We start from the raw sequence: 26,347 nt of genomic DNA, 5'->3' as shown, positions 1-26,347 counted from the left end.
CTTGCTTTACTGGCTGAGGGAACCGGCATACAGCTTCCAGGTCATGTGGCCAGCATGACTAAGCCGCTTCTGGCGAACCGGAGCGGTACCTATTTATCTACTTGCACTTTGATGTGCTTTCGAACTGCTAGGTTGGCAGGAGCAGGGACCAAGCAACAGGAGCTCACCCCGTTGCGGGGATTCGAACCGCCGACCTCCTGATCAGCAAATCCTAGGCTCTGTGGTTTAACTCACAGCGCCACCCACGTCCCTAGCTGTTATGTACGATAGGTTAAACGGCTTATCTGCATGTAGAGGTGAGGAATATGTGATTCTCAAAGGACATAGCAGATTTCTATGTCTATGGAGCATAGTGACTAAGGATGGTTACCTGAGAGCTAGAAAGTCTCCAGTTCAAAGTTCACCACCTGGGGAGGGGGGCTTCCTGCCGCCTGGGGAGGTGGTCTTACCTTGCCCCTGCTAATGGGACTGCTCACAGGGCACTGGGCCCTTCCTTATGGCAAATGAAACTCACAGGAAGAAATTGAGACAGACACTGTCAGGGCTACACCTTCACGTGTTGTTGGATTCCAATTCCCTCAACCCTAACCAGTGTGGCCGTTGGTCAGGGTTGATGGGAGTTGTAGTTCAGCAACATCTGGAGAGTCAATGGGTTTCCAATCCCTGATCGAGATCACCAGTGCTTCCTTTTTCTAGAAAAATAGGTGCAAGTACTCACCATGAAGTTGTTCCAGTAAGTGTCACACATTATTATTATTGTCATTAAAAACAGAAAAGATAGGTGCCGGTACTGCATACCCATGAGTACCCCCTGAAAGAAAGAAAAAGCACCGATCCCAAAATTCCAGAAGATACACAGTTACACAGTAAAATTAAGTGCTGTGTGGAAAAAAAATCAAAGGGAAAGAGGAAGGATACTTTTAAACAAGAAGCTTGAATCATGTTTTCCTTGGATAAGCATATTTTGGTATTGAGGATATGGTTAAGGAATAATCAGTTATCAGCTAAATAAATTTATAGTTTTAGGAAAATAGACTTTTTACATGGTGCATACCCCAAGCATACCTTTGATCAGTGCATGATCTAGGTTAAGTCTTCAGTTCTTTTACAACTTTAGCTCTTACAATATACTATAATGTAGAATAATCTATTTTTAGCAAACAGTTAAGATGAAGGAACCTTTGATTATAATGGGCAATAAACCTGGAGATTGAAAGAAACCACCAGCATCATGTCTTCTTCTTTCTTCTCCTTCTTCTTTGGCGATCACTCATGGCCAAGTAAGATTGTCTTCCATAAACACGGTTTTAACAATGAGTCCGTAAGTGACTGTGGAGGCCAATTCTGGACCCACACGTCCTTCCACAGTGGGGACATTGGTTTCCGGACAGGAGTTGATCACGGTGTGGATTTGCCAAGTGTGTCTTCCTCTTAGCACGTTTCTCCCTTGCGTTCTGAGTTTGAGTGTCTTCAAAGTCCATGACACCTTTGGTAAAGCATCATGTAACCCTTTCAGCAAGCAACACTAGAAACTACTAGTTGTAGGCCAAACTCAGATCTGGTTTAAGATCAGGCTAGGTCAACAGGCATTAAACCAGAGTTCCCCTTTTTTGTATGTAAAGAGGGATTCCTAGTTTAAACAGACCAGGTTTGAAGCACTTAAGCAAAGAAGAAAGAGGTGAGGGATGAGTGAATGGCCCATAGTTAAGCAAGCAGAATTGTTACACCAAAAAGGGCCTGTGTCCCATTATTATGTACACATAACCAGTTGGCCATTTGCTCGTAATAATCCTTTGCTAAATTAGACCGCTGGAGTATTTTGGTGTCTCTGGGCTTCTCAATGTGTCGGTATTTTCCTTTCTCTCTTTCAGGAATGAACTGGAGGCACACACCAGTAGATTGGTGCTTCTTTCCTTTCCCCTTTTCACATTTCTTTCTTTCCACAACAAAGGAGTGATTTTCCAAATTCTCTTGAGCTTGCTTGTGTTCCTGCCTGGTTGTTCCTCTCAGCAAACTTTTAACTGTGCCCTCCCTTTTTTTCTCCCTGTCCCAGGCACATAGTTGTCTGTGGCCACATAACTTTGGAAAGCGTGTCCAACTTCTTGAAGGACTTCCTGCACAAGGACAGGGATGATGTGAACGTAGAAATTGTCTTTCTGCATAAGTAAGTACAAAATTCAAACCTTCAATTACCAGCTTCAACGTGCTTTTTTAAATTATTATTTTTTTAAAAGGGGAAAAAAAAATATAAAGTGAAGTTTGTCTGTCAGTTCATGTGGAAGAGGAGTGAGAACCAACAATCATGGCCAGCAACCCGATGGAACTGTGTGTGGTCTTGTACCTAGAAAGATGCTCATGAAACTTCAATAAGAAGCAAAAGTTCTGTCTGTTGTGAATGTGCATTGACTCTTTAGTAGACAAGTTAAGATGGACAGGATTGTTAGAAAGTAGGAAGTTTGGAAACCACCAGCCTGCATAAAATAGGGTGATACCCAACTTTCATTCCACTTGCACAATGGCCATTCCATTAGCAGGAGTCTATTTCTTAGTGTACCACAAGAGCTGAATCCAGTGGGTGGGTGGGTGGGTGTCTCGTGCTTGCAAAAATTGTTGCACAACCCATACTGCAGAACAATACTTTGTAACAGTTAAGCTTACCCATTGTCCCCCCCGCTTTTTAAAAATAACTATAAATGTCATAATGCTTATTAAAGAGGAAATCATTCAATGTAAGAAAACATGATTATGGCCTCAAATATACTCTACAGCTTGTCATCCTATAACTCCCAAGACTTGGAACCAAAAATCCATCACTCTGTACTATGAAGTCAAAAAACAGTCCAGCCCTAGTCATTAACAAGAGGATGACCACAAAAGGTTTTATATATTTTGCATGTATGGAAGGAATGTCAAAATTCAATCAACAGATGCAAAACTGGCTCAAATTAGTTTGTCATTCCTTATTTCAGATTATGAATTGGCCCCGGTAGTAATGCTTGAATGCATTATGAATCCAAGCATAAATTTCCCTGAGAAGTTATTCTACAACTCGGAATGTAAAATGAGATTTTGCACATGTACAGAATGTTTGGGGTTGTTTTTTTTAGCATAAGTCTACTTTTTGTCCATGTCTTGGAAACTAATCATTGCTCAGACGGTGCTAAACCAACAGGCTGGCTGGCTCTTAAATAACATTTTGGGGAAGTGCAGGGAATTGCTGGGGTGCTAGAAACAATAAGCTGCACAGTCTCTAAGACCATTTGGCAAAGCCCCAGAAATCGCCCCAACCCAAATAAACTTCTGGCTTATACAAGAACCTGTTACATGCCCTCTGTTAGCCCTTCCCTCAGGTACTATTGTTTTGATATTTGGGGCGTAGGCTGAAGCTGAAACAATCTTCTGAAAAAAAATTTTTAAATGCAAATTGGATACTTCTGTGGAGAGCAGGTTCATACATGCATGTGCATGACTTTATTTCTCTATACTTTATTACTGTATATAAAAATGGCTGGCAATTGAATATAAGACCAGCAGAAGCATTGTAATTGAGATGATGCATTATGCTATTCAAGTTCTGTCTCTGACTGTATCCAGCTTTGCAAGTCAATCCATAAGTTTCTAGTCCACAATATTTCTTACTAGCCCACTTGCTTACACTTAAAGGTAAAGGGGACCCCTGACCATTAGGTCCAGTTGTGACTGACTCTGGGGTTGCGGCGCTCATCTCACTTTATTGGCTGAGGGAGCCTGCATACAGCTTCCGGGTCATGTGGCCAGCATGACTAAGCCACTTCTGGCGAACCAGAGCAGCACACGGAAACGCTGTTTGCCTTCCCGCTGGAGCGGTACCTATTTATCTACTTATACTTTGACGTGCTTTTGAATTGCTAGGTTGGCAGGAGCAGGGACTGAGCAATGGGAGCTCACCCCGTCGCGGGGATTCCAACTGCCGACCTTTTGATCGACAAGTCCTAGGCTCTGTGGTTTAACCCACAGCGCCACCCATGTCCCCTTGCTTACACTTACTTAATGTTAAGTCATATTGATAGATAGGAAGGCTTCCTTCCTTCCTCTCTTCCAGTTTATGAAAGTGTCTCTTCCTGGTTCTCTGCTTGGAGGCTATCCATGATTGCCGCAGGTGGTTAGATGGGTAACTAACTATTTACAAATTTCCAGAGAGGCAGAAGTGTTCCTCTCTTGCAAATATTTATAACTATGAAAGAATACACACATAAAAAAGAGAGGCTGGATCTCAGATTCTCTAGACATATTTTAATAATTCCCCATAAATGTCCTTGCCAATAGTCATGAATGCTCTAAAGTAGTTGCTGTTTGTCATGATCATGCCATTACAATAAAATCCAACATCAGATCTGACATGTCTTCCAGAACTGACAGGGTTGTTGTTTTTCCTTTTCCTTTTTTTCAAAGCTGCTTGTAAGGCAGTTTTGACCTTTCTCTTATCAGTTAAATGCTGGGAGCAATTTTGAAAGGAGTGATATCAGTGCCCTTAACACCAGGCTACATTAAACGGGGTAGAATTATCTGAGAAGTGTGGGATAAAGCAAAGTGCAAATGGCACAGTGGTGCTTTTGTTTTGTTTTTAACAGATTAGCTCAGTTCTCATGTAACATTAAGCCAAACTTTGGCTTGGCACAAAGGAGAAAATATCTTAGTGCTTAGGGGGAAGGATCACGGCTGTTGTCTCAAACTGGACTCATGGTTTATATTTCCCAGAGAAATCACAAGCAGTAAGCCATTACACAATCCACATACGAGTAACACCACATGCTAAACGAAACCATGGCTAAACTCATAGCAAGAAGAGCCAAACTGCCCTGATATTCTCACTGGGAGTCCAAGTGATTGCTCACGTCATGCAAAGTCACAGTTTGCTTAGTATGGTCACTGTGTTACTCAAAGTGGGGAATGACTATAGAAAGGATCGCCTCAAAGCTCTGAGCATTCTAGGTTGTTCCCGTCTAGCAAGTCACCAAGGATGGCAAAATGGAAATGGTGAGGCATTAGAGTTTCCAACTTTTGCATAAGACAATGCTGACACCTAAAACTGTGTGTTTCAGCATAGGTAGATTGTCTCCTGTCTCGTGCTTTTTTAAAAAAGGATCTAAATGCAAAGTCAGGACATCCACAGTATCTCTCCAAATGACTGGAATTGGCCTCCTAATGAAATAAATAGTATGGACATTCTCTTGTCCTCTGACGAACACCATCTTTTTAAAAAAGTGCTTTTTATAGAATGTAGGGAAATTACAATGGCAACAATGCATATATTCTTCTCCTATTCTTCTTCCTTTTTACATGTTTCTGTTCTGATGACTTGCCAGACTGGACCAGTAAAATTATGGATTGTTGACAACCTTAATAGAGATAGAAAGGAAGAGAAAATTAGAACATAAACCACTCATGGTTCCTACAGAATTGACTCCATACCTATTAAATAATTTTGTAAAGAAAAGAAAAACAGGAGTAATGCTCACAAACTGACTTTATTCTGCTTGTTTTGTCCTTTCTTTTTCAATTTAGTATCTCCCCTAACCTTGAGTTGGAAGCTCTTTTTAAACGACACTTCACTCAGGTGGAATTTTTTCAGGGTTCAGTTCTCAATCCGCATGACCTGGCTAGAGTAAAGGTATTGGTTTCCTTCCTTTTTTCTACCCTTCTGTTTGGTGTCTGCATTTAACTAAAGGTCCTACTGTATAGTTACAGTTATTTTCTTTCCCCATGGAAATATGGGATGTGTAGTTTTGTGAGGAAGGCAAGAAAATCTTAACATCTTTACCAAACTAAACTACAGTTCCCATGATCCTTTGGGAATAGCTATGGGAGTAAAAGTGATAATGGTTTGTAGTACAGATACAACCTCAAAACAATCTGTTGGTTATTACAACTTCAGAGAGAATCGAAAGGAACCTTTCAATTAATTATCAGCAGGAAAAGAGGTGGGGGACCTGATGTGCTAGTAAACTAGCAGATCGGGTATAAAAGGTGTGAAAGCATTTGTTATTTTCAGAATGGGTGGTGACTCCCTGCCCCCCCATGGAATAACATCAAAATATGGCTGCAGATGCCCACAGTTGAGGCAGTGTCTGAGCCAGGATGGCAATGTGAGAGGAAGCTATGGAAGCTAAAACTCTGATTGCATAGAGTTCCAGCTCCCATGGAAACCTTCATGCATAGAGGTCTGAATGTATAGATTTCCTCAGCTGTCACATCCATGTCTAATATGTGGATGTCGGAGGTGAGACCAATAACATGACCCTGCTGCTTCTTTCTGCGTGTGGATTCTCTTAACACAGATAATGTGTGAAGGAGAACCCTGTACCTCATCTATGAAAAGGTTCAGGGTTTGATGTTATGTTACCCATTCTTTTCCATTGCTTTCACTCCTGTGTTTCCACACTTTCAATCGTAGAGATTGTCCTGGCCTGCAATAGTTTGAAAGTCCCTCTATCCCTGGACTTTTCACAACTCTTCTTCCAATTTGTTGAAAACCTTGAAGAGGATTCTTTTACCTCTCCCCACAACCCATGGAGGTGTGTCACCCCTCCCAGCTTCCTCCCACCTGTGTTTATGGAGTTTACATCATTGGCAGAAGCGACTTGCGTGGTGGGGCAGGACAACAACACTAGCTTCCTGGCAGTGGTGTTGCTGTTGTGTACCAAGAGTGGGAGTTGCATTGGGGAATAGCCAATCTGGCATTTGTGCCCAATGTGTCCACACAGACCTCCCCACCATCTCTTGGTAAACGGCAGTGACACTCCTATGGTTAAATTGGTGTTGTGGCTCCACCTCACTAGGCAAGCCGTTTCTAATCCTCAGGAGTCTTCCACTTTCTGGAATGCTGTTGTTGTGGAATGGCCAGGCTTTTGAGGCCTAGTCTCCTCTGCGTGAGCCAATATGGTGTTAAGGATAGAGGAGTGGAGGATTAGAGATACCCTCTGGCCACTGTGAGAACAGGATGCTGGACTAGATCAGCCTTTGGACTGATCCAGAACGCTCTTCTTATGTGACTCATGTAGCTCACGGCATGGTACACCACACACACACACACACATACATGATTTCACAGCCTAGTGCAGGAATGAGGAGATGCCATGAAAGCTGATAAGGGTTGGAGAAAATTATTGTAAACATCAGATTGCTCTTTATGTTTGTTTTCTCCTTTGGTGTCCAGATAGAGTCAGCAGACGCGTGCCTAATCCTTGCCAACAAATACTGCGCTGACCCAGATGCTGAAGATGCCTCCAATATTATGAGGTAATTTAGAAGAGGACATTTTGATTCAGTTTTACTCCATGAAACAAACATGGAAATAACGGAACCAGGCCTATTATTGGGCAAGCGAGGCAACTGCCTCAGACAGCAAATGCTGAGGAGGAGGAGGAGGAGTCCCTCCTGCTGTTCCCTTCCATGCCCCTTCGATCATTCCTCTCCCTTGGAGGACAGAGCTATGTTTGCTACGTGGCACGTCCTGCACCCCTTCCCCCTAAATTAGCCTGCCGCCTCATGTCTGGTGGAGGACTTAGAGGTAAGATTCGACTGTTAGTCCAGTCAGCTTCTTCATGTTGAATGAAGCTTCTTGCCTGCCTCAGGCAGCAAAATCTCAGAGAAGAAACATTGGGTCATGAACACAGATCTCATACTGTTTCCTTTTATATTTTCCATCTGTTTCTGAGCTCTTGGGATACGTTAGGTTAAAAGTAAGGATAATGATGGTGTTTCTCATAGCATCCTCTTCCTCTCTCTCCTTTTCAGGAATTTGTTTGTTTGTTTGTTTCATAAAATTTATATACCGCTTGATTGGAGGAAAAAGCCACAAAGCAGTTTACAAAAAATAGATAACCTTATCACTAAAAAAAAATTGCTACCATAATTAAAAAACAAAACAAAACCTACAATAGAGTATGCTAAAATAAATTAAAACTCACAAAGCTTTCTAAACATTTTGGTAAGGTAAAGGGTAAAGGGACCCCTGACCTTCCCGCCGGAGTGGTACCTATTTATCTACTTGCACTTTGACATGCTTTTGAACTGCTAGGTTGGCAGGAGCAGGGACCAAGCAACGGGAGCTCACCCTGTCATGGGGATTCGAACCGTCGACCTTCTGATCGGCAGGTCCTAGGCTCTGTGGTTTAACCCACAGCGCCACCCGCGTCCCATCTTGATAGACTTGTCTAAATAAGAATGTTTTTCGCAGATGCTGAACAAAATTTATCGAAGGCACTAGCCTGATATCAAAAGACAGGGAGTTCTAAAGTGTCAGTGCTGCCACACTAAACAATTGAGTTTTCACATAGAAAAATGGGATCTGGGCAGAACAGGAACTGCTCAGATTCCAAGTCCAACACCATAGGCAGGAAGGGCTGAGACATTCCTCTCCCTTTCCCTCTCAACATTTCGTTCACTGAGGCTGCATGCTCCCAAATCTAGCATTTGCCATAGGATCACACTTTTAAAATCTACCCTTCCCTCACAAGTATCTTAGCTAATGTACTTGCAGTTGCCTTCATTATTGCTATCACACATTCCTAGAATCTATTATGCTCCCACTAAGTGGTTCCTTCAGCATATCATAAAAATAGCACATAGACTCTTGGGAGATGCATCATTTGTGTGGTAAGCAAATCTCCCTGTCATATGAGTCTTGTAAGAAAGGGTTTTTTTTAAAAAAAAATTCAGAATCCAGTTAGCTATGTAACAATCTGGCTGGTTGGGGCCATGTAACACCAGTCTCCTTCTCATAGGAAGTTAGTTCCTATCTTGCTTCTAACCTGTTGGATTTAAGCTTTATTCACAACTGAAAAATACAGCTCCTGATCTGGGTGGTACTGATTTCTAAAGAAAAAAAATATGTTATGGTTCATCTCAATGGCAGAAAGGTAGCAAAGCAATCACAAATGTAGGGTTATAATAAGACAGCTTTCCTTATTATTTGCATTGTGCTCATAGAGATCTTATTTAATGGAACCAATCTTCCCCTTTTTTAAAAAAAGCACAACAACACTAAAATGTCAGAGTACCATTAAAAATGAACCAATGCAGTGAACTGGCCTGTGTTCAGAACCAATTTTATTGGGCTGTCACACACACACACATCCTGCAAAATGAAGGCAGAGCTATGAGAAGCAATTTAAATTCAAGGAGCGCTGCATGGGGTGGTGCCCATTCTTTTTTATTTTATTTTTTCCTGAGTGCCATTTTGAGAGGAAGTTCTTAAGGCAGCAGTACAATAAGTAAGAGCAGCTGCTGTTCTGATGGGGCTTGCACAGGACTCTTGTAAGAGCCCCAGTGTGAAAACCAGCTGAGGTTGAATAGCAGCAGCGTTTCACCCATAATGGCAACAACAGCTCTGGGAATTGAACCCAGAATCTCAAGGTTGTGAGCTAGGATTTAGCCTAATAAGCTAAATGGCACTGTGCTTGCTCAGGAGTCAGAGCCCTTTTCAGGAACAGGGGACTAAGAGTATGGAATTTCAAACCCTGAGGTTGGTAGGAGCCTCTGAATTCACCAGGCCTTGTATAAGTCCTATGTGTCTGGCCTTCTACCCTTGCCTCATCAACAAAATATATACATTGCTCATTGTGCTTCAGGCTCCAACCCCTACTCAAGCCCTCAACCTCCAGGGACTGTGGGTCGGAGATCACAGTCTGGATTTGTGTATAGCCATATGTAGTTCTGGCATGGTGCGATTGATAGCTCATGCCTTCTCTTCTCCCACAAGGCAGTGTGGGGAGGTAAACCCCAGACCAGCTACAGAAGTACCACAGGTGCTTCCCTGTTCCTGTTTGGGCAGTTTTGCAAATAATTTGATTAACAACACCAACTAGGAAATAGGTGACCAAATACCTATGGCAGGTTTGGGGAACCAGCAGGGAACTCACTCAGGCATCCAATGCACAAAGAAAGTTGGCTTTGGTTTTACTGCTGGATCACTCTTCCCAGCAGAAAGCAAGCGTTGACTGTACTGCACACCAGTTGAAGCCTACTGGATCGAGTTTACCTACAGAAAGCAGGCTTTGGCTCTTAGGCCAAATCCATATTTGCTTTAAAGTACCATACAGGGCTCTCTGCAAGCCTTGTGTGGTGCTTTGAAGTCCCAACTTTGGGATTTCAAAGTGTCCAATCATCTGACATAATTGGCAGGTGGCTAGCCCCTCTCCCCTTTCAAATCGGTCTTGCAAGACTAGGATCTGACAAGAACCTCTGTTACTACATATAGCAACAAAGTTGTGGAATATCCCTTTCTGTGCCCCCCCCCCAACCAAAAAACACAACCCTGGCTTCTTTAATTTTCCAAAGGCACATTTTAATCTGGTGGGAGAACTCTTGCTTTGATTTTAAATTATATACATAGATTAAAGAGAAATCCAGATGCAGATTAGTGAGCTTTTAAATAGATTCCATGTGTTTAATTAAAAAAAAAAGTTATTGGGTGAACAGAATCCTCCTGCGTATTTGCAGAACAAACGAGTTTGATTCAATAAAATTGAATGCTTAATTAAATGCTTCAGCTAAAAAAGAGTTTAAGAAGGAGAATTAAGAGTGGGATAAATATCTTTGCAAATTGCTTCTTGCTTGTCAGAGCAAGCTATGCAACCAATTTTGTCAAGTCCATGCTTGGCTGTGGAATATAGGAGCAATACATTCCCCTCCACTCCCAGTAGCTGACTGGAAATCTTCACTTGCGGTATTGTTACCATAACATTTGTTTGTTTGGTGAAGGCTTTGGAGATCTATTTTGTGGGTGGGGAAAAGAAGCAAGGCAAGAGCATTCATATTCACTGCACCCCTTGGGAGCTGAACCACATTGTGAAATCATTTGTTCCTGTTCTGCCCTACATCTGGGACATTGTCCTTTAGCCATTATCTGCACTGTCACAAAATGGTCAATTCAAGGACAGGTCACAAGTCTCCTCCCCCCACCCTTTGTTTGACAGAAGCTACTATTTGTTTTCCGATAAATGCAGTATTTTGTGTCGTGTCTTCCTGCTTTTTAATAAAGTGGATAGAATATGTATGGATTTTTAGTCAGAACCAGAGGTTCTTGCCTCATTTTAATCATGGGATATAAATTATAATGTACAAAATATATTATGGATGGTGTGTATAGAGAAACACAGTGTCCTATGAGTGACCCAGGCTAGTCAACAAGGGAATGGAGCCCAAACATATTGATTTTTTTTGCTAACAATGTAGACAAGACCCAACAGAGCAATAAGTTGTTACAATTCAGAGATGCTGGGCGCAGTGTTTGACCTGGAGCCTAGCAAGATAGCAAGTTTGAATTTGGACTGCACAGTCTATAGAGTTTTCTGCGTGGAAATGGTGGGCATAAAGTCCTGTGTTAACAGTTCACAGTAGGCTGTGCAACATTTGCCCCTTTTGATCAAATCCTGGTTTCATACCATGGTTGGGAGGGAGCCCTTAAGCCATAGTTTCCTGGTTTAGGCATTATGGAAAGCTGTATTTTAAGTAGCCACTGAAGTACGTGAAGGAGTTATTGAACTGAAAAATATGACATCCTATTTGGCCATGGAGTCATATTTGTGGAATTGCTGTTGAGTGAAAATAAAAAAAATGTTGGTGTATTTTCTTTTCAGAGTAATTTCCATCAAGAATTATCATCCGAAAATAAGAATAATCACCCAGATGCTGCAGTATCACAACAAGGTAATGGAAAGTCTGTGGGATGCTCATCTCCAAACTTTCTCTTGTTAACACCTCACTCATAAGCCTTTCTTGTAAGTTTCAGTAATGTGCAGGAAATTATGAATAGAGCTAATCTGTAACACAGTTACATTCTGATTAAGATACAACCTTTAAGGGAGGTTACAGCCATTTTATTGCACATATTACCACCATCTACACTAAATAAGTGGTAAAATCATCCTCACCACTTGGAAGAATTCTGTGAATGACCAAGTTTACTCCAGGATCTCATCCTGAAGTTACTTGGTCATTTCTATGGGTTCTCTGCAACAGTCTAATGAGTTAAAGCTTGAGGGCCTTCTCGGTTGTGGCGCCCGCCCTGTGGAACGCCCTCCCATCAGATGTCAAGGAAGATGTAGAAGATATCTGAAGGCAACCCTGCTTAGGGAAGGTTTTAATGTTTGATGTTTTATCGTGTTTTTAATATTCTGTTGAGAGCTGCCCAGAGTGGCTGGGGAAACCCAGCCAGATGGGCAGGGTGTGTGTGTGTGTGTGTAGTAAAAAAACCAAGACAAAAGAGGTAACCAAACTATTGGTCGAACTTTTTTTGCTGCTAAGCGGTGTGCTGAGTGTTTCCACTCATCAGTTGTGAACGTGTGGTTAAATATGTGGCAAAATTGTAAGTACTTTTTAATATGGTAAACCTTGATTTATCCAGCTATGACAACACAGAGGATGAGAGGTGAAGGGGCTGGAGCGGTACATTTCTGGTATCCAACATTTCTCTGGGGGACAGCTAGGTGTACCAGCCAGCCAGAATATCATCCTCCTGGCCAGTTGCCTGTTAAAAAGACATCAACCAGCAATACCCTGTGTGTTCAGTGTTCTTTTTCTGTACAGTCAATAAAATTCATTTCTTGTGCACAAAATATGGCACCATTTGGGCAGGACCCTGCACTCGGGGCCATTCTGCCCTTAGGGCAACTATTTTCCAATAAGAAAAGGCACTCTGCACATGCTCTGATACACTCATTTAGGAGTAGGGTAGAAGTGATTTTTTAACTGAACAACTAGCAACCCTAGAGCAGTTGCCTGTTCCCCCCTCCTCTCTCCCATCCTTTGTTAGCAAAATGCAGATGCAAATGTTTGGTTAGGGTCCCCCCCCTTTTTTTCTTTAACCTGTGTTTTTCCTTTGCAGGCCCATCTGCTAAATATCCCAAGCTGGAATTGGAAAGAAGGGGATGATGCAATATGCCTTGCAGAACTCAAGCTGGGCTTCATCGCCCAGAGCTGCCTGGCACCAGGCCTATCGACAATGCTGGCCAACCTCTTCTCCATGAGGTCATTTATAAAGGTAATGTCTCATCTTATTACAGGACATTAGCATGGGATTCAATTTGTCATGGGGCTGAGTAGAGTGCATGGCCTAAACTCAAAACAGAGAGAAATACATCAGTTCTGATGGTTAAAACATTAAACAACATATTCCAAAGGAAAATAAAACCCATAGCCTATTACAAATTGGGCAGTGGGCCAGGTTCCTTCAAAATTATCCTTTTGTTTTTGTTTGGCACATCCATGGGCATTAAAGATTGTTCAAAGTGCATTTTTAATACTTTATTTCTTTCAGATAAACCACATGTTTATCAATGTAGAAATCCCCCACAGGTTTGTTTTATATATATACACACACACACACACACACACACACATATATAAAAAGTGATCTCTATCCAATCCATATGGCAACAAAGTGCCGAGAGGAAAAAAGACACAAAAGTTTTCCTTTCTTGGCTTCTCCACACACCCCATTTCCAACCCATCAAGTGGCCAATGGATCCCTTACCTCAAGTATAAAATACAGAACATGTGTCTGTACAAAAGCCCAAGTCTCCAACAATAATAATTCATTTATCCTCTTCAGTCAACGAGGCCCTCGAGGTTTACGTGAAAATAGTAATAAATTATAAAGCCCAATGATTCTCAAGCATTTGGAGGCGACTACAGTAGGGACTTCTCAGCTAAAACCCCACTAGTTCCCTCAGAGTTAATTTGCTCCCATTTGGTTTTTGGCTGCTCTCCCCAGATTGGGAACTTGGGCTGATTCATTTGGACAAACGGAATGCAAGGAAACAGGACCACAATCATGAAAGAAAGGGGATGGAATACTCTCGTAATTGTTCTGCACAGCAAACATGGAGAAGCTGCCTAGAGCATAGCAGAGGTAGACAACCTTGTAGGGGCTGAGGGCCACATTCCAATGGAGGAAAGTAGCCGAGGGCTACATACCTGTGGTGGCCAAGGCCAAAGTGAACAGGAAAATCCATTCTCCTCCCTCTTCTTTTTCTTTCCCTCCTTCCCTCTCTCATTCATCTGTCCACTCATTCTCTGTCACACATACATGGAGGATTCCACACCCCTAGACAATCAATTTTATTAAAGCTTTTCAACCTAATATACCATAAAATTCAAACTAAAGAGAACAATATATATATATTTTAAAAAAACCCAATATAACAGGAAAACTAAAGAAAACTAAACTTAAACTAAAGGGGGGGAGCAAAATACATTAATAATAATCCTCATATGATCCACATAAAACACAAAATTATAAATATATCTATGTAGTGCTCAGTCACCATTTTATCTTAATCTCCACACACAGAGAGCTGAAACCTCCCACCTGGCAGACCTTCCTCTTCCTCAGTCTCCCACCCTAAATAGCCGTTATATACATAATTGGCAGAGAAGGAAACAGAAGTATCTCTTTTTAATCTTCCTGTTCTTTCACTAACACTACAGATTTTTCAAAGCAGAGGTGAGGGAGGAAGCGGGGATATTCAGGCCGCAGCAGGTATCTCCAAAGGGCCTCCTATGGATGGCCTTGATGTGATGTTTAGGAATGCCATAAATATATGTCCCCAAGACACACACACACACACACACACACACACACACACACACACACACAGAGAGAGAGAGAGAGAGAGAGAGAGAGAGAGAGAGAGAGTATATTGTGCTTAGCAAACAGGAATGCTATTATATAGAATATTTGTTTGTTTTAAGCTAGCATTGCTTTAAATTCTTAAGAAACGGGAGTCATTCCCAGAAGATTCTCACTGGGGAATTCATATTTTTCTCCTCTTTTGTTAAAATGAAAGAAGAAGGGCAAAATTATTGTTGGAGGAAAGTGGCTTACAATTCTGGTATTAAACAGAGTTTGAGATAGTAAGCAGAAGAAAGCCATTTTGGACCAATCTGAAACCGAAGATAATTCTCTTGGCGAAGAAGTTCAGCATCATCCTGAAGTACCAAAATAATCAGATATCGGGGGAAGGAAGCAGGAGAGTAATACTGGGAGAACCCTGAAGTGCATCTGTACCCTTTGAGATCCCCACCCCACCCCACTTTGCACCTCTCCTTCTCAAATCACTGAAAATAACTGGATATTTTTTCATGGGAGATAATTTTATCCATGAAATGCATCCTCTGCACCTCACTTCTGCCCATTTTGGTTCAGGGGTAGAGAGGAAAAGTCACAAAGAAAGTAGAAAATATGCTCACGAGCGTATGGGTATCACATATTCCAAAGGGGAAGCTAACAAAACAGGTGCATCTAACTACATGCCACCACAATTCCAAAGTTTATCAGATTTATTTGTGCACATATATTTTGTTGGACCTCAATCTCATCCTGACCAAGCCCCTCTTCCAGAAAGTCCAGCACTTTGTTCTCAGGGTGCACACACTCCACGTGGGGCTGCCTTTGAGGGTGACCCGGAAACTACAACTAATCCAGAATGCAGCAGCTAGACTGGTGACTGGGGGCGGCCGCCGAGACCACATAATACCGGTCTTGAAAGACCTACATTGGCTCCCAGTACGTTTCCGAGCACAATTCAAAGTGTTGGTGCTGACCTTTAAAGCCCTAAACAGCCTCAGCCCAGTATACCTGAAGGAGCGTCTCCACCCCCATCATTCTGCCCGGACGCTGAGGTCCAGCACCGAGAGTCTTCTGACGGTTTCCTCATTGCGAGAAGCAAAGCTACAGGGAACCAGGCAGAGGGCCTTCACAGTGGTGGCGCCTGCCCTGTGGAACACCCTCCCACCAGATGTCAAAGAGATAACCAACTACCTGACATTCAGAAGACATATGAAGGCAGCCCTGTTCAGGGAAGTTTTTAATGCGTGACATTTTAGTGTATTTTTGGTCTTTGTTGAAAGCCGGGGTTCAAATAAATTATTATTATTATTATTATTATTATTATTATTATTATTATTATTATTTTGCAGGATGTGTGCGCCTGCAACAAAGAGTGATAAAACATGCAGCACAGTTACTGTTGATGGTGGTTGTGCTCCTGGGTTCTGCTCAGTGCCAATTCCCTGTCCTGTTCTGCATTTGTTTCAAACCTCCTGGCCTTACTCTGGATTCTTATCAGGTTTTTTTTTTTTTAAAAAAAAGCCTGTGGGTTTTTGAGTTTTGTTTTGTTTTTAAAGGCGCCCGGCAGCAGTCAAGAATGTGATTACAATCACAAACAGGACCACAAAAACAAGAAGCAAATTTTTTTAGCATTGAAGCTTGCATGCGTTACCTCTTGATTTTGGTGGCTGAGTTCATTGCCCCCACCCTACTCCAGCTCTGTGGAGATAGGGGAATGGTGAGGTAGTCTCAGTTGCTCCCAGGCCATATAGAAAACGCTTCAGGTAAATAACATTAGTGGAAATATACAATGTTAGAAGCTTGCCAGCAAAATCTGAGCAGAAGTCCTGTCATTTTTGGAAAAATAGATTGAAGTGGAGAGTTTCTCCCCCCACTCTCAATAGCCTGATTGCAAAGCAGGATAATACATCATAAATGTTTGATCCATCACCGACAACAGTGCATGATCAGTGGTGACATTGCACATACTTAACTGATTATGGCTTAACTTTGCAGCCAAATTATTTGTCTAAACTCTCCACAGTAAAACAAACTTAGAAAACCAAAAATGCTATTTTGCATCTGAATATTTTTCTTTTGCTTTTTTTTTTAAAAGCAGCATTCTTCATATGGAAACTCTTATTTTGCATCTAACCTGACCAAAGGAAAACAAAGCCAAGACAACCAAAGTATATAACATTCAATTGTGCATGATCTGAGCAATTTCTGAAAATACTTAGTGTATGTATGTGTGTACACACACACACACACAGAGAGAGAGAGAGAGAGAGAGAGAGTGTTAGTAAGGTGGATTTTAACAGCAAAAGAAGAAAGAATTAAAGCAAAAGTAATTTATAGGATATACCCACATCAGAGTTGTATTACTGGTAAAATAATAAAATACTGATAAGTACATAAATATGTACTCAGGACTAGACAGAATTGTTGCTGTATGCGGAAATAGTATAGCAAATTAAATGCTTATCTACACTTACGTTTTGCCCCTTTCAGACAGAGGTCCACACACCAATGCTCCGTGTCTTTTTCTTTTCTTTTGCTTTGTTTGTTTGCTGCCTTGCTCTGAGCTTTCCCCATGAAAACCCACTCTTTAAAGCCAAATTGGAGCAAATGTCAATTCGGGAGTTCCACAGCTTGACATTTGTGCCGATTGAGCTTTAAATAGCAGGTTTTTGTGGGGAAAGCTCCATAGGGCCCCCCTCCCAAAAGGTGCTTGCATACAGAACAAGCGCAGGAAAGAATGTGTGTGTGTGGGGGGGGGGTAGCCTGTTTGGTGCCAACTGTGAGGTCCTGGAACCTCCACTTTGCTTAGCTGGCTTCACATGTCATATCAGCTGTGCAGGTCAGAATGCCCATTGTTGGGTCATCTACAATCAGGCATCATCTACCAGTGCCTGTGCACTGACAGGGGGGCCATTGCCAGCCCCTGGACCTCCCTGGCTCTTCTGCTGCTGGTCCACCTGGTCGTGTCTGCATTCGCATTTGCCCTTTTGAGCGAGAAATCAGTGACAGAAGAATAGTCCTTGATAGCCAGGGTAAGTGAATGGGCAGCACTGACCATCTCATTGAGGAGGTAGATGAACTCAGGGAGAGAGCCCTCCAAATTCTGGGGGAAGCGCTGCAGGCAAGTTCCTGAAATCAGCATGTGAGCCCACATGAATAGCAGTTAAGGCCATGTGTACTGCACCTCATGGCCACATTGAACAGCTGCTCTCCCAAGGTGTTGGAGTTAACAAAATCATTATCTTCTGAACCACCCTGAGATCTTTTGATGAAGGGTGGTGTACAGTGGTACCTCGGGTTAAGAACTTAATTCATTCTGGAGGTCCGTTCTTAACCTGAAGCTGTTCTTAACCTGAGGTACCACTTTAGCTAATGGGGCCTCCCGCTACCGCTGCACTGCCGCCGCGCAATTTCTGTTTTCATCCTGAAGCAAGGTTCTTAACCTGAGGTACTATTTCTGGGTTAGCGGCGTCTGTAACCTGAAGCGTCTGTAACCCAAGGTACCACTGTATATATAAATGAAATAAATTTGATTGCAAGTTGCACCTCAGAAATACTTGCTCTGTCTGCACAAACATTTATCTTCTCTGTCCTCCAAAGGAAATTCACCATCGGAACTTCCTATTGTATTGGGAAGGGCCTGAGGGTAGAAACCTGCCAAGGTGTTTAATTCTACAAGTGACAAGGATATGAAACACATCAGCTCCTTATAATGTACACAGGCCAGATTTCTGTCTAGTCGTGCTCTGTACTTTGTACTCATCTTTTTCCTCTGAACCTTCTTGCCTTGCCCATGGTTTCACTTCATGCTGTTTCTCTGAGGTCCTAGATTCTCATGCCCTCTTTTCCCCTATGTGTATTTTTCTACACACACACACTTTTAGTGTCATACTTTATTCCTGATTGTATCCTTTGGATCTGCTGCTTGCAGCTTGTTGTGTGTAACGAGAAAGCAATTCCACAATCATTCTCTGACTGTTCAAACCGAATCGACACGCTTGCATGATATGCTTTGCAGCGCTCATTGGAACTAGATAACAAAGCAAAACATGCAGTTCACAAATTTTCAGCGCAAGCTCCCCATCCACCTTTCAGAAGACTAATAGCTTTTGGAATATTTATTTGAGGAGGGGTGGGTGGGAAGAGTTTTGTTTCTCTATCAGAACCTGATGTGGCTCATATTTTCCCTCAGAGGACAGCTGGTCAATAAAAGGGAACAATCTTTGAACTGCTAGATGCATGTTAATGTAAAGGTAAAGGGACCCCTGACCGTTAAGTCCAGTCACGGACGACTCTGGGATTGCGGCGCTCATCTTGCTTTATTGGCCGAGGGAGCTGGCGTACAGCTTCCGGGTCATGTGGCCAGCATAACTAAGGCGCTTCTGGCAAACCAGAGCAGCGCACGGAAACGCCGTTTACCTTCCCACCGGAGCGGTACCTGTTTATCTACTTGCACTTCGACGTGCTTTTGAACTGCTAGGTGGGCAGGAGCTGGGACCGAGCAATGGGAGCTCACCCCAACAGAGGCCCACGGATGTGTGTGGTGGAGTTATCACTTTGAAGAAAGGAGGAGATAAGGACAGGGAGGGACTATGCACTGTTTGTAAGAAGGAAGGAGGCATGCTGTATACAGAGTGGGTTTGATGGGCTGAGGGGTGTTTGGCCTAGAGGTAGGGAAGGGAATCCTGTGGCCTTTCCAATGATACTAGACAAGAACTGGTCAACATCCCTGACCATGCTGCATGCGGCTGGTGAGAGTTGGAGCCCACAGGTTTTGATAGCTGCAGGTCCACCACCTCTGTTCTAGAACTACCTGAGCTGCTGTTCCTTCAATAATTACATAGAAGTAGAACTGAGCTAGTTGTGGCTTATGATGTCACTGCTGCACTGTGACCTGACAACCCTGACCGGGCAACAGAAAGACAGGAAGCAGCAGAAAGTCTAGGGGCTGAGTTTCACATATTAATATGAACTCATTCGCCAATTCTTAGGCTGCAGACTTTTAGCCCTGGCGTATTTACGACTGATTTGGTTAAAAGACAGAATGTAGGCTCCAGTGGTTGTCCTTGGATTTCCAAAAGTCTCATGAGACATCACCACGAAGTTTAACTGAACTGGAAAGGTTCATAAACAAATCATACATGCCTTGTGAAAACGCACTTGGAGTACCGTGAGAAGCAGACCTTCCCTTTCCTTTTATAAAGACACAATTCTGTCACTGAAGACACAAAGCTTTAGCTCCATGACAGCTGATTTTCAGTACCTGAGATCCCCAATCTCTGTACAACGTGGGCTAATAAAGTTGAGGCAGCAACAATGGATTTCATTTCAGAGCACAGGTTTCAGCTGTAAAACCTTAAGTTTGTTTTGCCGAATAAACTATTCAGGCACTGGGTATAAATCTCTCTTTATTAAGTACTGAAGAGCCTAAGAAAATAGATGTGCTTGTTTCTTTCAGATATCATGTGCCACAGAACCAGGCTTTATCACCATTTCATTGTTGTTTCTGTGGATGTGCTAGCTGTTTTAGGGTTTGATAGTTGATATATTCCTCAAAGGTTTTCATACACTTTGGAAGACGTATGACTTCAGCTTGTGAAATGACGAAGTTGAAAAAGCACTTCAGAGTAAAATTCAGCTTTAAAAAAAAATATGACAGTATAGGACAGTTTTTATGCTTCTGGTGGTGGTTTTGGTGATGAAAGTGAGTAACAATCCTTCAGAAATCTTTGTAATGCTAAACTAGTTGTTGCAATTCCATCCTTGGCAGGAAAAGCTACTCTGCTACTCTTGGAAGCACCAGCAGATACCACCATTTTCTCCTGACCCAAAAGGCTTTGGAGAAAGGGAACATAGTGGTGGTTTTGATGGTTCACACAACCAGTAGCACTGTGCTCACTTTAAGAACATTAGAAGAGCCTTGCAGGATCAGACCAAAGGCCCATCTAGTCCTGCATCCTGTTTGCTCTCAAGCACTCAAACAAGAGTGCTTGCTTTTGTGAGTGTCGCTGCTTAAATGCTGACAGTATTCTAACGAAGGAGTCACCCAGGTCAAGCATCTCTCCTCCAAAATGAATGTGGCTGTGGGTCCCACTTCACTATAATTGCCTTCCACACTGTTCTAGCAACATATATGAAATGATGAAATCTTCTATGGCAGCATTTGCCAATCTGATGCCCACCAGATGTTTTGGACTATAACTCATCGTCATCCCATGCTGGCTGGGCTGCTGAGAGTTATAGTCTAAAACATCTGGAGGGCACCGGATTAGCAAAGGCTGGTCTAGGAAGTGTGCACACCCCAATTTTTTGGCCAGTGGCATGACTTCTCTTATGATCCCTCCCCTGATTCCCCCCCCCCCAAACCTCCAAGACTACACTCGCCTTTTAGGAAAGGATTAGTGTTCTGCTCCAGCTGCAGTGGGATATGTTGTGCTGCAGCCTAAGCCAAGCTGTAAGTTCAATGTATTAAAATGTGAGATAGTGGCAAGCAAGGCCAGTGTTACTCTAATGAACTCATATCAATGACTAGAGCTGAAGGACCTGATCAGTGCATTGGAGGGAGCACAGTGGCCAGAATGATGCCCATCATAAGTTGTTGGACTACAACTCCCATCATCCCTGACTACTGACCTTCCTGGCTTGTGGCTCATGGGTACTGTTCTCCAACATCATGTGGAGGGCATGATGTTCGCTATTCCTGGCGTAAGCTGTTCTGAGATATCTGAAGGAAGAGTGGGATATTCAGGTTGCATAATAGCAACAATAATCTTGACATCTCCCCACTAAATACTAAAATAAAGAGTAGTGTAGTTAGCAGTAGGGTTTTAACCAGAAAATCAGTAAACTGTGTGCATCATTTATATAAATACTGTTTTAGAATTACTAAAAATTAAGTTGGGCTGAATGATCCAAGGAGAAATATGAAACTAGTTCTGTAAGGCCTTACAGCGTTACAGTTTATTGATTTAAATCAGGTTGTTTCGAAGTAAGTATTCATACGATTGCAATCTCCAGTGATTGTTAGGATATTTCCGTTCCACCTTAAAAGGGAGCAGGCTTTGTGAGTCACAGAGTCTGCGTATTTCCTGTTCACAGGAAGTTTATATTTTGTTATTGCTTTCGTTTCTCTCTCTGTGCCTGAACACGCAAGCAGGCAGTCATGTTTTTTCCTTTGTTCTGACCAACGCTGAATAAACTTCTAAATAATGCTCTCCTGTGTGCATCTTTTGCTGTGCGAATTCTGCTGATAGAGCGTGCATCAGCTCTGGAATGTGGCAAGCTATTTTCTGGAGCTCGTGTTGCTAATTGCTGATACTGTATCTACGGGAGATCGATGGATCGTCAGGAGGCGACATGGGGGCCATGATGGGCTTTATCTCCCTGGCAGTATCCCAACAGTGATGCCCTTTGCCACCAAATTGTCTCTATACAAGAGAATAAATTGTGGGGGGTTTTTCCTGTAGATGTTTATGCATGTTACTTATTTTCTGTTGCTAATCCATTATCAGTTCAGAAGAAAAAGCTTGGAATTTTTTATTTATTGGATTTTTTAATTTTTTTAAACTATTTTGCCTGGACCTCGTTTTGATTTGTGCTCTACATGGTAATATGGCACTTCTATTCTGACCCGTTTTGTAACCAGTTACACACATGCATATCCACCACTCTGCTTTCTTTAGAACATGGCGGAACTCAGTTGTTAAGGGGGGGGGCATTTTCCCGTCTATATTTGGACATGCCCGATCGTTGAAGCATTTGATTGAAATCGTTGAACTGCTTCCCATAGCAAACAGTGCTCACTTTACAAGTGGTTTAGCTCTATGACCTGAAATGCATTTGTATCTGCAGTAAGAAACCATCGTTGAAAGAGTCTTGTGTTTTGTGGAGACACACTGGCTATCATTGATGTTTTTCTGAAGCAGCTTGCCCTTGAACATGACAGTCAGATATAAGTCATTGCCTCAGGATGTTTTCAATTGATTACTGAATGGCTACAGAATTAATTTGGGTATCTTTCAGCGAGTTGCTCCAGTTCAGTGTTTTAATTTCTTTGCTTGACTACTGCTGGAGCAGTGGCGTAGCGTGGGGGGTGCAGGGGGGGCCGGCCGCACCGGGCACAACATCTGGGGGGGGCGCTTGCACTCGCAGCTCTCTGCCCCTACCGGGTTAGGGGGCGCAAATTACTTGCCTTGCCCCGGGTGCTGACAACCCACGCTACGCCACTGTGCTGGAGACATGCATTCATATTTCATTATAAGGAATTTATATGTCACATACATATACTTAACAGATAGATTATTATTGGTTGATTGTTTATAATTTATTGCCTGCTGTTCACCCTAGGGTCCCAGGGTGGGTTACAGCCATTTAAAATGCAACATTAAAATAATACTTAAAATGTACAATTACAAAATAAAATAAAATACAATGATAAAAAATAGGGTGGGTCTATAAAATATACATTTTGCACTGGATTAAAAAAAATCAGGAATAGTGAGATAGATAAAACTGCTATAAATTGTTGTGCTGATTGAGACATTTAATCTGAAACCAAGCTGGATTGGAGTTTGTTGGTGTCTCTGGCAGCCTCTGTTTACATCATGGATGTTGGCTCATATTATGTATATATGATTTGTATTGTTTTATTGGTGCCGTTGTTGCAGGTTTGTCATGGCCTTTGGCTAGAATAATAAAATTTTATTATTAATAACTATTATTATTATTATAAAAAACAGAATTACACACTGCTTACAAGGCTTAGTCATTCCTTCATAAGACTAAACATCAAATTGCTGTTAAAAAATAAATAAATACATGGGTAATCCAAAAGGAAGCAGATAATATTTTCTTGTAGTAGAAAACTGAAATAGATGGAAATTTGTGTATATCTATATCTGTATCAATAGCTGGCAGCCCAATCCTATGTTGGTTTGTTCAGAAATGCATCTAATTTTACTGGGAGAAAGCACTATGTAGTACTGTAGCCTTTGTATACAAGACACATCTGAATATTTTTCTCACTAAACTTTCCAGGTTCCTCCTGCAATTCATAGGACTTAGCTTACTTTAATCTAAGGTCATTGTTCTCCAAAAGTTGCCTATATTATTATTATTATTCCTCCTTGCTGACAATTATAAAGAGAACATGCAATGGAAACTTAACAGACATAATTAATTGGTAAAGCAAATAACTGAGATACCATGTTTAATTACCTCAAAATTGATTTGTTTTTAATCACCTCCATTTGTTTTTGCGGAATGTGGTTGCAAATTCTAAAAGTCTCTCTCCACCCCCTTTTCTCTCTCTCCTTCTTTCTAGATTGAGGAGGATACGTGGCAGAAATACTACTTAGAAGGAGTTGCTAATGAAATGTATACCGAGTATCTTTCTAGTGCCTTTGTCGGTTTGTCATTCCCTGCTGTTTGTGAGTAAGTATTTATACAACCATTTATTTGTAAGCCACCATCTTCCTCTCAAATGGCACCAGAAGCTCCTTGTTCCAAACCCAATACTGTTGGAGCTTCCTGCAGCCAATCAGAAGCCACGCTTTGGCTTCCGAATGTTTTGGAAGTCGAACGGACTTCTGGAGCGGGTTTCGTTCGACTTCCAATGTACAACTGTACCGTGGTTCGTTGTTAATGCAATAGCACTGCAGAACATCTTCAAATACTAAGGTTTTTTTCCCCATGTACTGTAAATGCATTTAGAATTGATGTGAAGTGGGGGTGTTTTTTTGGAAACAGACTACTTGTGATCTGTTTCTTAGAGCTATCTTCCAAGAAGTAGGACATTGCACATTTTGTAGACATACCATGAAAGCACAGAAATTGGTATGAAATTCTGCTCCCCATTTTTGCTTTTTTTTTTTAAAAAAAGCAGGTATGTAGCTCCTATTGCTGTGAAAATGAGCTTGAAAGTCTCCATGCATATTTGTATGAGGCTTGTGAGCTGAATAGGATTTCCATGGGTCAGGTGGGGCTTGGGTTCCTTCATAACTCCCTAGCACCTCCTCCCATCAATAGCTGAAGCAGAATAAATCAAGCAAATCTAGGCAGAGGGGTATTATTTTGCAATATACACGCAGGTCACAGAATCATTCTTTTATTTTTCCAGAATACTGATATTTACTTACTTTAAGTCAAAGTACACAGAGGACTGGTCATTGCAGGATGGGATTACATGACACATTGCTTCCATTATGAACAATTATAAAAACTGACCAAAAAAAGAATAATCAGTGCCAACCTCAAGTTCAGGCTTATTTTAATTTTCATATAGGTACATTTCACAAAGAAGAGAGCTATGTTGACAGAGACATATTTAGAATACTGACATTTTCTAGGCTTTGCATTGCATATATTTTGGTACCTATAATACAGCTCGACCAAAATAATCATCTACAGAATAAAAACAGCCACATAAGCTGTTGTGCAAACACTTGGATGCTCTAGCAGGTAATTCTATAGTGGATCTCATGCTTGCATAAGATATTGTACAAGGTCTTCTGCAGGCAGAACATCAGCCCTGGGTTTAATTTTAAACATGCAGCTATCTAGGTATAAATGTCTCTTCCATGAGTGGAAGTTGGTTCTGATTGTGGCTGGGCACTTACAGACTTCCAAGAACTTGCAGACAAGCCTCCTGGTTTAATCAAAAGTTGGGGAATTTAACTGTTGAGTAGCTACAACCAGGTGACTGAGCTGTATACATGGTAAAAACGAAGGGTTATGATGGCGGGGGGTGGGGGAAGAATTGTTTATAGCAATTATGTCAATAGTTGTCTTGCATGCCAGAGAGTTTATTACTATACATCATTCACAATGCCTTCAATAAAAGTGACAAACTGCATCTGTCATCTCCATCATATAATATGTGCAGTGAAAAATTTCAGGATTGTCCAATACAGTAAATCAGCTTAACATGATTAGAACTGAACTTCATTAAAAGAGCCAAATACATTTCAACCGAAGACTTCCTCTGTGACTGTTCTTAAACTAATCTATGACCTCTTGATTCATATTAAGATACAAGAAATGGCCTCTAGCTAGTACAATAAAATTATTGAATATAAACTTTATTGATTAATAATATACATACAGATACTATGAAGATATATACTGGAAGGCTTTGGTCAAAACTATTTTTGTGTTTTTAATGAAATTCAGTTAAATCAGTTTTTTGCTTTTCTTTTTCTTAAACATAGTAAAGTTTAGACCATTAAGAAATATAATAGTGCATAACCAAACAAAGCCAACACCACAATCATATTAAGTATTGGACAAATCTGAAACGTCATTGGAGATGTCAAAGATGATGACTTGTTTGTTTTTGGGAGACACCCAACTTACCCTTTGATCCCAACGGGACAGTAGGTCTGGTGGCCAAATGACCAACTGATATTCAGATCCAGGGGGGCAAACATTGTGTGTGATGTGCCATAATGTCAAAGCTGTGTCATAATCAGGTTACCATAGAGACAGATGTGAGGGCATCAGGCCATATGTGTGTGTTGGGAGCAGGAAGGAAGTGCCCAGACTGAAAGGTGTTGCCTAAAATAGGTTGCCAGGAAGGAACCTGCTGTCCTAGTAAGGTAAATAGGTAGAGGTGCCTATTTTGAGCGATCAGATTTTCATGGAGAGAAATTGAGGCTAGAACCCAAGCAAACAGCGAATTCAACAGTGAATCAGTAATGGCTTATGTCCACAATGGTGGTTGACTGAATAATCCTT

General features: G+C 41.8%; 1 protein-coding gene and 1 long non-coding RNA gene across 16 annotated transcripts in view; one reads left to right on the top strand and one right to left on the bottom strand.

The window, feature by feature from the left end:
* Positions 1–26,347, top strand: part of KCNMA1 (potassium calcium-activated channel subfamily M alpha 1) — a 559,506-nt gene that overhangs the window by 377,981 nt on the left and 155,178 nt on the right. For all 15 annotated transcript variants that reach the window (XM_079976992.1, XM_079976987.1, XM_079976997.1 and 12 more), the window contains exons 10-15: positions 2,054–2,164; positions 5,545–5,650; positions 7,196–7,278; positions 11,622–11,691; positions 12,869–13,024; positions 23,937–24,046. In XM_079976992.1, coding sequence (XP_079833118.1) covers positions 2,054–2,164; positions 5,545–5,650; positions 7,196–7,278; positions 11,622–11,691; positions 12,869–13,024; positions 23,937–24,046 — 636 coding nt within the window. The remainder of the gene's footprint in view (positions 1–2,053; positions 2,165–5,544; positions 5,651–7,195; positions 7,279–11,621; positions 11,692–12,868; positions 13,025–23,936; positions 24,047–26,347) is intronic.
* On the bottom strand, positions 4,133–26,183 carry LOC307216608. Its single transcript, XR_013839213.1, has 4 exons — positions 25,967–26,183; positions 24,751–24,833; positions 21,248–21,338; positions 4,133–5,378 (listed from the first exon to the last, which is right to left on the bottom strand). It is a non-coding gene; the product is annotated as an uncharacterized lncRNA (long non-coding RNA).

The sequence above is a fragment of the Podarcis cretensis genome, assembly GCF_951804945.1.
Source record: "Podarcis cretensis genome assembly, chromosome: 5".
NCBI classification, from domain to species: domain Eukaryota; kingdom Metazoa; phylum Chordata; class Lepidosauria; order Squamata; family Lacertidae; genus Podarcis; species Podarcis cretensis.
Note: the sequence above shows the minus strand (reverse complement) of the source record. Positions and strands in the feature narration are given on the sequence as shown.